This window comes from Tupaia chinensis, unplaced genomic scaffold, assembly GCF_000334495.1.
Source record: "Tupaia chinensis unplaced genomic scaffold, TupChi_1.0 Scaffold000138_1, whole genome shotgun sequence".
In the NCBI taxonomy this organism is placed as follows: Eukaryota; Metazoa; Chordata; class Mammalia; order Scandentia; family Tupaiidae; genus Tupaia; species Tupaia belangeri.
Genome location: NW_006159608.1, coordinates 132,054 through 145,084, shown reverse-complemented (window position 1 = coordinate 145,084; position 13,031 = coordinate 132,054). Strand labels below are relative to the sequence as shown.

At 38.9% G+C, this 13,031-nt stretch overlaps 1 protein-coding gene, 1 non-coding gene and 1 pseudogene across 2 annotated transcripts in view; 1 reads left to right on the top strand and 2 right to left on the bottom strand.

Annotated features, from left to right (window-relative positions):
- The window catches only part of TAPT1 (transmembrane anterior posterior transformation 1), a 92,574-nt gene that overhangs the window by 28,696 nt on the left and 50,847 nt on the right, over positions 1–13,031 (bottom strand). The window contains exon 10 of the mRNA XM_027770446.1: positions 6,671–6,751. Coding sequence (XP_027626247.1) covers positions 6,671–6,751 — 81 coding nt within the window. The remainder of the gene's footprint in view (positions 1–6,670; positions 6,752–13,031) is intronic.
- On the bottom strand, positions 2,331–2,437 carry LOC114007188 (U6 spliceosomal RNA). Its single transcript, XR_003548814.1, has one exon. It is a non-coding gene; the product is annotated as a U6 spliceosomal RNA (small nuclear RNA).
- On the top strand, positions 7,670–9,002 carry LOC102477956 (cell growth-regulating nucleolar protein pseudogene; annotated as a pseudogene).

Below are 13,031 nucleotides of genomic sequence, written 5' to 3'. Positions count from 1 at the left end.
TTAGAGATTCGATCTTCTGCCTGGTCTAACCTACTTTTAATGCTTTCAAGGGAAGTTTTGATTTCCTGTATCACATTCTTCAAACCTAGAAGTTCCATCTGGTTCTTGTTTAGGGTATCCATTTCTTCTTTCAAGTCATTAAAGGACTTCCTCATCTCCTAGAGCTCCTTGTCTCTTTTCTCTTCCATCTCAGTTAGTTTGGCCACTACATATATTCTGAATTCCTTATCAGACATGTCCACGACGTCCACTGTATTAACTGTGGGTGATTTAGGCTTGATGATTTCCCTTGAGGGAGAGGCCTTTTGTTGGTTGCTCATATTTCTTGAGCCTCTGCGATTGTTCCTCGTCATCAGGTAATCTATATGTTTCTTCCTAACTTATTTAAGGTATCTCTGATTCTTAAAAGTTGTACAGGCTTAGAAAATTGATGATTTCTCTTATGGTTGGCCTACCTGTTGCTCACAGTTACCATTAACTGTTGCCACTAGCCCTGGATGGCCCAAAGTCCTCGCTGTTTCTAAGGACTGGTGAGCCTTCAACTGACCTAATAAGCAACACCCCAAGAGCAAAGAAAAACAAAATGGAAATCGAGCGGCGCGTACGCCGCGCGCTACTCAAATCACCAAAATTCAAACAGTCCAAAGGCTTGTGGAAAAGGATCAGACAATGAGTGACAGTACCAGGCTGATCGGGTCTGCAGCCTCAGTTCGCCTGGTGTCCGGAACTGCTGGCCAGCTCGATTCGGATTGTGGGTGGGGTGGGGTGGGGGTTCGCCTTAAAGTCCCAGGCAACCAACCTGGGGTCCAAGGAGGAAGGACGGTGGGGATGTGAGGAGGTTCAGAAAGGTCGGGCCTGCAGCCTCAGTCCGCCTGGTGTCCGGAATTGCTGGCCGGCTCGATCCCTGTGCCAGTACAATTTTGATTACCACAGCTTTGTAGTATATTTTTTGGTCAACTCTTCTTGTGTAGAATTGCTTCGGCAATACGCGCTCTTTTATGATTTCAGATGAATTTTATGACCGTCTTTTCTAGATCTGTGAACAATGTGTCTTTTACTTTGATTGGCATTGCATAAAATATGTAGATTAATTTGGGTAGAATTGCCATTTTGATTATAGTAATTCTTCTAATCCAGGAACATGGGATGTCCTTCCACATTTTTGTGTCATTTTCAATTTCTTTTCTAGCTTCTAAAAGTTTTCCTCGTGGAGGTCTTTAGGTTCCTTGGTTAGATTTATTCCTAAGTGCCTATACTTTTTGTGGCTACGGTAAATGGAATAACTTTTTTCAGTTCTATCTCAGTCTGCCTGTTGTTCGTATATAGAAATGCCATAGATTGTTGTATATTGATTTTGTATACTAAAACTTTACTGTATTTGTGCATTACTTCCAGAAACTTTCATGGAAACCATTAGGTCTTCTATGTACACAATCATGCTACCTGCGAATAGAGTGAGTTTCACCTCTTCTTTTCCTATTTGAATGCCTTTTATTTTTTTCCTCTTTTCTGATTGCATTGTCAAAGACTTCCAGTACTATACTGAAAAGGAGAGGAATAATTGGGCGTCCTTGTCTTGTACCCATTTTTCCATGCCATTATTAGTTTCTTCACCTTCTAGGATGCCAATATTCTGATATTTGGCATCTCATGGAATCTAATATTTCTCGCATATTATTCTCATGCCTTTTTGTTATTTTCTCTATCTTTTCGGTGGTTTTCTGTAGGCCAGAGGTTTTATCTTCTACACTGGAGATTTGATCTTCAGCATGGTCTAATTGACTTTTAATACTTTCAAGAGAGTTTTTGATTTCCTGTATTACAGACTTATCCCTAATAGTTCCATCTGATTCTTTCTCAGAGTGTCCATGTCTTCTTTCATATTGTGGAAGGACTTCCCAGTCTTTTGTAGTTCATTGTCTTTTCTGTTCTGACTAATAGAGTTTTGTCACCATGAATGCTCTAAATTCTTTGTCTGACATTTTGGTAACGTCCTCAGATTTTAAGAGAGATGAAGGGGAGTTACTCGTTTCCTTAGATGGAGACATATTTTCTGGTTTATTCAGACCTGAGGCTCTTCTACTTCTTGCCACTGGAAGATGTATTCACTTTTGAATACCTTTTAGGAGCAATGCGTTTCCCTTTTGCTATAAATTAACCTATGCAAAAGTATCTCTTCTGTTGTTTTTAGTAATGTGGTCTCCAGAGGTTTACTTTATTCAGGTGTCTGAAGAGTAGTATCTCCTTATTAACAGGTGGTTCAGTACAGGGGAGAATCTTAGGGAACCTTACAATACTAGAGAATTTCAGAACTGTGATTCTAGATCTGTAAAAACATGGAATGCTTCACGAATTTGCGTGTCATCCTTGTGCCGGGGCCATGCTAATCTTCTCTGTATTGTTCCAATTTTAATATATGTGCTGCCGAAGCGAACACTGATCTTACAGTTTCTAAAAGAAAATAACTTCTGGAACTATACTGGGTCTTCGGAAAAAGTCATGACATATTTTTCTGTTTTTCTATGCTAAAATGCGGCATGACTTTTCAGACAACCCAAGATTTCCATGAGCATATACAGACCACCCAACTTTATAATGGTATGAAAGTGATGCACATTCAATAGACACTGTACTTAAAGTAAACCCAATCACTCAGTGTTCTACTTTCAGTACAGTATTCAATAAATCACACAGGATATTTGATGCTTTGTTACAAAATAGGCTTGTGTTAGATTTTGCCCAACTATAAACTATTGTCTAAGTGTTCTGAGCATATTTCAAGTAACTAGGTTAAGCTATGATGTTTGGTAGATTAGGGATATTAAATGCATTTCAACTTAACTTACCGTGGGTTTAACAGGATATAAACCCACTGTGAGTTAACAGGCATCTATATAACAACAGTTACCTATTTTATAACTGTTTCTAATTTTTCACAGGTACCTGAAAACTAGCAATAAGTGAAAAAAAAATGAAAAAGAATTTATTAGTAATGTATAGCATGCATGATACTAGCAGTAATAAGTGAAATGCAAAACATGGTCTTGCCTCTTAAGAACAAGGTTGTGAGGGGCCAGCAGGTGGTGATTAAAGTGAACTCCTACATAGCTGATTGTGGTTTGAGTTTCAGACTTAATAGCTTGAAAATTATGACAGGCATGTATGTGTGTGTCCAAAATTCCAAGAGGAGACTGGAGGAGAAGGGTTTGCGGTGTGGTCATCACCCTGGGGGGTGATTTCTCGCCACCTCCCCTCTGGTAAGTATAGGTGCCCTAAAGCAAGACCTTAAAAAAAAAGATTGTGAAAAAATGTCAGAAATGTAAGATTAAAAAAAAAAAAAGAAAAAAAGAAAAAACACCTCTGAATTATTTTAGAGCAGGTGATTATTTCCTATCTAACTCACTTCAGCATTATAATTACCTGTCTATTTCTATTAGGCTGTGACATCTGCAAATATCTTACTGCTTCTTATATTTGTTTAGCATGTGACTGTGCACAGCATTTACTCAGGGAATGTCTGCTGAATGAATGATGGAAATTTAGGGGACCCTGACCACTTCCTCTCAGTCTTGAATCAGAGATACATATAAACAATAAAATTTACTGCTTTATATTATATATCTTTCATTTCTTCCCTATTCAAAATGCTAATTAGTGAGGAATGAATAGGTAAAAGACAAATATTAGGGAACTGCAAGTTTCCTCTGGTCAACCCAGAAAACAATCTACCTTTAGGCAACCACCACACACTAACTACAATGTGATCCAGCAATTGTACTCTTGTGTATCTACTCAAGGATAGGAATACACTCAGCTGGAAAAGCACTTGTACATCCATGCTTATTGTGGCATTATTCACAACTGCTAAGACATGAACCAATCCAAAAGTCCAAGAACAGATGAATGAATTGAAAATGCATGGCACATACACACTAAGGAATATTCAGCCATAAAAAACAATGAGGCCCTGGCATTTGATAGAAATTGGACAAATATGGAGGATTTACTGCTAAAGAAAGCAAGCCAGATTATGAAAGAGAGGCACTGTATGTTTCCTCTCAATATATATCGAATGTCTGTGCTCTATGGAAGAAACTGAAAGACTGGAAGGTGTAAAAGCACGGAGGACAACTGTGGATACTAGAGACAGTGTGGGAGGAGGGTGGTAAATAGTGGAGGGAGAGAGGAAGGGAATCAATGGAAAAAAGAAGGAAGCAAAATATTATTTTTATTTATTTATTTTTTTGAGATTTATTTTTGCTATAGGGTATGTGCGCTCGCCAGAAAGAGAGAGAGAGAGAGAGAGAGAGAGAGAGATAGAAAGAGAGAGATCACTCCTCAGGGGTGATGGCCACATCACAATCCCTTCTACTCCATTATCCTCTTGGGATCTTGGGCACGCACACACACGCACCCAGCATGAGTTTAAGCCACCAGGTCTGGGACTTGAACCGCAGTTAACTACATGGGAATTCAGCTACATAGCCATTACGCTAACTGCAGGTCCCAGAAGCAAAATTTATTATTTTTTTTGGAGAGGTTTTTTCACTATAGGGCGCGTGCGCTCGCCAGACAGACAGAGACAGAGAGACAGAAAGTGAGAAATCACCCCCCAGGGGGGATGGTCACACCGCAATCCCTTCTCCTCCATTCTCCTCTTGTGATCTTGGGCACGCACACACATGTGCCCGGCGTGAGTTTTAAGTCACCGGGTCCGGGATGCGAACCGCAGTTGACTACGTGGGAGTCCAGCGACATAGCCATTACGTTAACTGCTGGTTCCTCCGGAAGCAAAATATTTAAGGGATACAAACATGGAAAATTATCTGTTAATAATAAAATGGTATGGAAATATCTTTGGACTAATATATAGTGTAGTCATGCTGGGAAAACTCATTTTTGTAAGCTATAATGACATACAGTGATTGAATGTAAAATAAAATAAAAAAATAATAATATGAAAACAGAGGGGCTTACTGGGCCAGCAGGTGGCATAGTAGTTAAGATACTGAACTCCCACTTGGCTGACTGTAGTTCGGGTTTTGGACCCAGAGCCTTGAAAATCATGCCAGGCATGTGTGCATACAGAAAAAGGGGGGGAGAAGGGATTGTGGCATAGTCATCTCCTCTGGGGATGATTTCTCACTTTCCCTCTGTGTCTTTCTCTATCAAGCACATGCTCTATGGAAAAACCCTAAAATAAAACAAAAACAAAAACAGAGGGACCAGAGGGACTTAGGAGTTTGGACTAGCAGGCCCATTCACCAAGCTGAAGGTACAGTTCAGCCAGTGTGAGGCTTCTAGGAAATGATAGCATGTCATCATACCACAGGAAACCTAATCAAGACGCTCTACTGAAATGAGTGTTTGCATAACCTGAGCAGAGGAACAGTCAAAGACTTTTGAAGTTCTCCAAAACACTCATTTTATCATGTGCTAGAATGATTTTGGCTTATCAGTAAAACTATTGGGTCGTCGGAAAAGTCATGATGTATTTTTCTGTTTTTCTATGCAACAATATGTCATGACTTTCTGACAATCCAATATAAGACAACATGTTTTTTTTTTCTTTTAAAAATTTATTATTAATCATAATCTTGTTTATATTACATTGAATCACATATATCTTTACAGTGCATTACATTTCTTTTTCCAGAAGGATTACCATGCATATCAGTCAAGGCAAAGACATTACTATTCACATCATCATCAAGTAGCTTTTCCTTATTTTTCTAGATTCTTATTCTCATTACTTTTAAAATTTAAGTTATCATTATCTTGTTTATATTACATTGAATCACATATAACTTTACAGTGTATTACATTTCTTTTTCCAGAAGGAATACCATGCATGTCAGTCAATACAAAGACATTAAAATCTCCATCACCATCAAGTAGCTTTTCATTATTTTTTCCAGATTACTATTATGATTATTCCAATTATTTTTAAAACATTCAATCACTATTTATCATTTTGCTTATAAAAAGACTTTACCCAACATGAAATACTTCTCTGACCAATCCAGTTGAGAATACTATACACGTTATCATCAACAGGTTATAAAACATTTCTGTGTCCTACTAAGGTCATGCCTCTCTATTTGTTCTCTTGCTATCCTTCTCCATACTCTTCTCTTCTCCCACCCCATTCCACACTGTCTTCATCACTAACTATTTTCACTGATTTTATGTCCTCCAATATTTTTATCTCTACCATTTATAATATATACCCACTTTAGTGGGTAGTCGGTATATATTAAGTGGATACATAAAATATCTTTCTTTCATATCCTGGCTTGCGTCACTCAGCAATAGATCCTCCATATCCTACTGCTTTCTATCAAATGCCAGGGTCTTGATTTTTTAGGGTTGAGTATTATTCTGTAGACTATATGTGACTACCATTTATTTATTTATTTATTGAGAGATTTTGCTTTTAGGGCGCATGTACTCACTAGAGAGGCAGAAAACAAGAAATCACCTCCCAGAGATGGCCATGCCTCAATCCCTTCTCCCTTTGGGATTTTGGGCACACATACACACACACACTTTGCATGAGTTTCAAGCCTCTAGGTCCCAGGACTCGAACTATGGCTGTCAGGTGGGAATCGAGCACTTAACCACTACTCTACCGGCTGGCCCCAAGACAATACATTTAAGAGCTAGTTACCTGGATTCCAAGAAAACTGTTCCATGTTTCTTAGACACACTATTAGCAAAAGCACATAATTTGTGAATCGTTCCTTAATATCTGAAAAAAAATTCATAATAAGAATCATAGTGCATATAAATAATATAATAACACTACAGTGCATGTATAAAATAATTATTACTTTTGGTTGGAACACAGAATTATTATACTATTATAAATGTGTATAAATATAGGCTGGGGCTATATTTCTAACTCATTTCTTTCTTTTTTTTTTTTTTTTTTGAATCGTTCCTTAATATCTGAAAAAAAATTCATAATAAGAATCATAGTGCATATAAATAATATAATAACACTACAGTGCATGTATAAAATAATTATTACTTTTGGTTGGAACACAGAATTATTATACTATTATAAATGTGTATAAATATAGGCTGGGGCTATATTTCTAACTCATTTCTTTCTTTTTTTTTTTTTTTTTCCATTTTGACTTCTTTTGACAACATATTGGCTTGTCGGAAAAGTCATGACACATAGAAAAACATGAAAAAATATGTCATGACTATTTAGGTGACACAATAAGTGGAAATTCCTACCATAATTTCTACAAACTCCAAAAAATAATCAACAATCAAACTGCTCAGACTGGGTAATTAGATTCCTCCAATGGTCTTTGGGGGACATACGACAACTGTTTTTATAAAAGGAGAAAAAATAGAAGCAGAGAGTAAAATACAAGACTTTGGGTAACATAAAATTCCTGTATTCCAGACTGTTTCAAATCTGGTAAATAGTAAGTACTCAAGTATTGACTTGATGAGTCCTTAGCTAAGAGAATACTGGTATTAGAACAGCATTTCTTAGGGCAGTATTCTTAAGCTGGAATTTAGGGGAAAAGTAACAACCCCAAATTAGGTTTCCTTATGATATTTATCAAAAGTTAATAACTGTCTACTCTAAAACAAGTCCAAATGAATTTAATAAAAACAAATAGGGTGGCTCACAAGTAAATTCAACATGGAGAGGCCCTGGAAGGAGGTGAAGGCTCCGCTGGGCGGGTAACAGGGATTCCACATGCTCCCCATGGCTAGCAGAGACATTGGCGGGTGCTGGTTGCAAGGACAAGACTTAAAGCCTATCTTGGCTAGAGAATATTTAATCATTTAGCTAAAAGTGGTATCTTTTACATGCAATGCATGTGGTGATTCAGTGAAGAAAATAAAAGTGGAAAACCATATATCTATTTACAGAAACTGTGAATGCCTTTCTTGCATGACTGTGGTAAAGATTTCTAGCGCTGTTGACTACAAAAACCGCATGAAATGAGTAAGTGAAGATCAGAAGTATGGTGGCAAAGGCAATGAGGGCAAACATATAAAGGCGACATGAAACAGCAAGCATGGAGTCAGAAAATTAATGAGTTAACAAAGAAACCCAATGTCAGCCCCAAAGTTGAGAGAACTTTTAGAGCAAATTAGTGCTTTGACAATGTTCCAAGGAAAAAGGTAAAATTTCAGAGAGATGAAGAACAGTTTAGAAGTTCATAATTAATCCATTCTGGAGCAGGTGTGGAATATTTTTTCTGAAACTTCTGGCAGTGAGCCAATCAATAAGGGGCAAGATCAACAACCACTCAACGAAGGTGCAGATCCACACACAGAAGTCTCCACCAAGGCCCGCTCCTCCAAGGCAAATGACACCACGGAAGAGTGAGCAGAAGTGAAGTGGAATAAAAGAGAGAGAAAGAAAGAACAGCAAGAACAGGAAAAAAGAAAATAAAATACTGAGAGAAAACCACCAGAAAAATTCAAGGAGTCAGAAGCCAAAGAAGCGCAAAAAAAAAAAAAAAGGGACAGGAGGCAGGACTAGAAGCTGGCAGGCAAGAAGCCCCTTTGGCCAATGGGTCAGGAGAGAGGAGTGGGAAGAAGAGGAACAAGGGCACGTCTGCAGGGGAAGGGGCAGCAGATTGAGGTGGGGCTCCAGAGAGGGCGGTGCCAAGGAAGAGACCAAAATTGCTATAGGAAAAAAAGCACAGACATTCAGACGTTAAAACAGATACTTAGAAGAAAAAGAAGGTGGCCCAGGACATTCTAATGGTGGAGAACAGAAGACCACGAGGCTCCTGCAAAAGGTAAATTCAACTGGAAGGGAACTATTAAAGCAGTTCTGAAGCAGAGCCCAGACAATGAAATTGCCATCAAAAAGCTAAAGAAAAAGGTTTTAGCTCAGTACTATGCAGTAACGAATGAGCACCAAAGATTGTAAGAGGAATTCCTTTAACAAGAAAATCTGCAAGAATCCCACTTTTAACTTATTAAAGGACAAAGTCAAGCATTTTTTGTGGAGAGGTTTTTGCTACAGCGTGTATGCGTTTGTCAGAAAGACAGAGACAGAGAGAAAGAAAACAAGAAATCACCCCCCAGGGTGGATGGTCACCCTGCAATCCCTTCTCCATTCTCCTCTAGGGATCTTGGGCACGCACGCACACGCGCCCGGCACGAGTTTAAGACACTGGATCTGGGACTTGAAACGTGGTCGACTACATGGGAGAGTTCAGCTACATAGCCATTACTCTAACTGCTGGTCCCCAAAGTCAAGCTTTTAAAATGACTATGACTAAATTTTAAAATTGAATTCCTTCTGTTAATTTCTTTCCACTGCTATTTATAAAATGTGTAGCAAATTATAACAATTAAAATTTTTGCTTTCAGAAGCTATATTTTTAAGTTAAGGAAAAACATATTTTTGGTAGAACTTTTATGAGAAAAAATTATTGTATAAATAAATAATAAATAAAAGCAAATAACTGAATTCCTGAGCAGCTTATGAATTTTACTTTCTAAGCTGTTATTTTCTCAAAAGAGTCCATGATAAGAAATTAAGAGGGACCAGCAGTTAGTGTAATGGCTATGTGGTCGGACTCCCATGTAGTCGACCGCGGTTCGTGTCTCGGACTCGGTGGCTTAAAACTCACGCCAGGTGCACGTGCGTGCATGCCCAAGATCCCAAGAGGAGAATGGAGGAGAAGGGATTGCAGCATGGCCATCCCCTCTGGGAGATCTGGGGGATGATTTCTCACTTTCTGTCTCTATGTCTGTTTGGCGAGCACATGCACCCTGTAGCAAAAATCTCTCCCCCCCACCAAAAAAAAGAAAGAAATTAAGAAATGGAATGAGGGGCCAGCACAGCAGGTTGGCACTGTGTTCAAGGTTCTGGATTCCCATTGCAGATCACGGTTCAAATTCTGGGTCCAGTGGCTTGAAAATCATGCCAGGCACATGGCCCTGCATGCTCAATATCCCTAGAGGAGAATGAAGAAAGGATTGTGGCATGGTCATCCCTCCCCTGGGGAATGATTTCTCACTTCCCCTCTGTCTCTCTGGTGAGCACAATTGCCCTATAGCAAAAACCTTTAAAAAAAAAAAAAAAAAAGAGATGAAATAAACTCTGTCGTAAGCATGGCACATCTGTGTGTGTCTATGTACCGGTAGGGGCTGTGCTAGAAACAATCACTCATACAGCAAACCATCTCAAGTGCTTTTATATATTCTCCTGTCATGTACATACTATTCAATTATCTCAATTCTGGGCCTCACCCATGCCACTCAACTGGGATACCTTCTACAAGGTATCTGTATTTCAATTTCTCCTTCACATCCTTCATGGGACTGTCTTTGCTGTTCTTTTCTTATTTCCATCTTTTCCTACTATGCTATAGCAAAATGATTTAGAATTTTGTTTGACAGCAAAACCCTGGTTTCTACAAGTGAGATGGCCTTTACCATCTATCTTCCCTAAATCCTTTAACTGTTTCAGCCAGCTGCTGGGACCTTCTTTTCCAGGGCAGCTCAGCTTCTTAATTGTGATAAACCTGAGCTCCCTTGAAACCTGGTAGGCACAAACTGCTTTTCTATTTATGAAACTGTAAAATTGTTCCTTATGAAATAGTATGTTTTTAGAGCCAGTAGATGGTTTAGCAGTTACGTCACTGGAATTCCACATGGGCGACCATGGCTCAAGACCCAAACCCAGTGGCTTCAAAGTTATGCCAGACGCTTGGGTGTGCATACCCAAGACCCCAGGAGGAGAACAGAGAAGAAGGGATTGCTGCATGGCCATCCTCGCTGGGGGGTGATTTCTCACTTTCTGTTGTTCTATCTGGTGAGTACACATGCCCTATAGCAAAAATGCCCCCCTCAAAAAAAGGGGAAAGAAACAGTGTTTTAGGTGTAAGCTCAAGCACAGTGAATCTCAAGGTGAAGAGCAGAGATATATCCCCTTGTAAGGTATAACACAAATGGAAGCAGTATGTGTGGAGTTTCCAAGTGTACATGTTTTAACTTGTTCTAGGTTGGAAGTTTATTTTTTGTGATTTCAAAAAGGATACAGGTTAAAGGAAACTAAGAAAAACCTGCCCTAAAATAATTCCCATCAGTGTTGGACATAATATTCTACTTTATCTACCTACATTTAACTATGGAATTAATATAGCCTATTGTTTCACCATCATATATGTATCCAATACTGACTGAAACATCGTCATGTGGTATATAACACTATTATGATATTAGTTTGATACAGATTTATTGAGACAAAATGCTTTGAGAATGTGGGAACCAGCAGTTAGCGTAATGGCTATGTCGCTGGACTCCCACGTAGCCGACCGCGGTTCGCGTCTTGGACCCGGTGGCTTAAATCTCACACCGGGCGCGTGTGCGTGTGTGCCCAAGATCCCGAGAGGAGAATGGAGGAGAAGGGATTGCGGCGTGACCATCCCCCCTAGGGGGTGATTTCTCGCTTTCTGTCTCTATGTCTCTGTCTGTCTGGCGAGCGCACGCGCCCTATAGCGAAAACCTCTCCAAAAAAAAAAAAAAAAAAGAGAATTTAAAACACAGTAATGTTTTTTTTCTTGGCCGGGTGTATACACTCTCCAGAAAGAGAAAGGGGTGTTTTTGAAGCCACCAGGACTGAGATTCAAACTGGACATGAAATCTGGATCCCTTAACTACCAGGCCATAGGCTGGCCCAAACAAAGTAACTTTTATGAACTCTGATATCATAAAACAAACAGTAATTGCAGTATTTAAACTAAATATACCTTATTCTTGGGCACGACGAAGTTATTGGCATAGAGGAAATAATCTGTGATCATTTAAATTCTAAGGCTACTGATAAGATGGGGGGATTTTTTTATTTTACTTTTTTTTAACAGGAGAGAGCATGTGCACATGTGTAACAGCAAGGGCACAGAAGTCAGAGAAGGGGAAAGAGATAGGTTTTCTCTGACAAGGTCTCCCCCTTGTAATTCTCCTCCTCAGTTTTCCAGTTAGCTAGGGTTATAGGCATATGCCACTGTACCCAAACCGTTTTAGGTCTGTTTGTATCCGAGACCTCTCATATGGTCCTAGCTGTTTGCACCACTCTGGCTGGGCCAAAACTCATCTCATTAGGGGAATATTTAAGGCAGAGTAGATTTTAGAAAAGCAGACTATTTTAAACAGAAATTAGATTAATACAAATTAATATATTCTAGTAAATAAATCTAATCTTATAATATTAAGGATATTAAAGATAGTAAGTTTTAAGATAAAGAGAGCAGACCCCATGGTTAAGGGAGCCAAATACCACAATCAATTGCAGTAGGAATCCCTGCCCTGGTGGCTTGAGAAACATGCCAGGCACTGTTTCATGAATACTAAACTGTTTTACTCTGGTATATTTAGTTTTATATTGTTTACATTTCAATGTTCTACACAGATACTGTAGAACAAAGATTTGACTTTTAAAACTTGAGCTTATGGGGCTGGCAAGTGGTATGGTGGGTAAGGGTGCTGAATTTCCACATGGCTGACTGTGGTTCAAGTCCCAGACCTGGTGACTTGCTTTCTCACTTTCCCTCTCTCTCACTCTTGTTCTGTCCCTCTCTGGTCAAATTAAAATAAATTTAAAAATTTAAATAAAATAATTATTTAAAAAACAAAACAAAAACTTGAGCTTATCTTGGTCGCATAGCCAGGTGCATTTTAAATATGAAACGAGTGACTATTTTATCTCCTTAACACATCAGTCATTCTGAGCTAAGTCAGATCAACCTAACTCCTGAAAGATCTTGCTGAATGTACAGAGTTCACATTATCAAAACATAAAATACGTAAAAATTTTCATCTCAATAATGTTAATCAGGCCCAGCTATTGTGGTCCAACACTGACACTGGTAATACACCATCCTGCAAAGCTGGAAGATACATGAAAGATTGAGGTTCAGTTCCTGGCTTGATCTGTACAAACTGAGTATGTATGGCTGGTTGGAAGGCTTAAAGGGGTATATCGTGGTGTGAGACCCTGTCAAGGGTGCATCACTCACTCTCACTGTCATGAA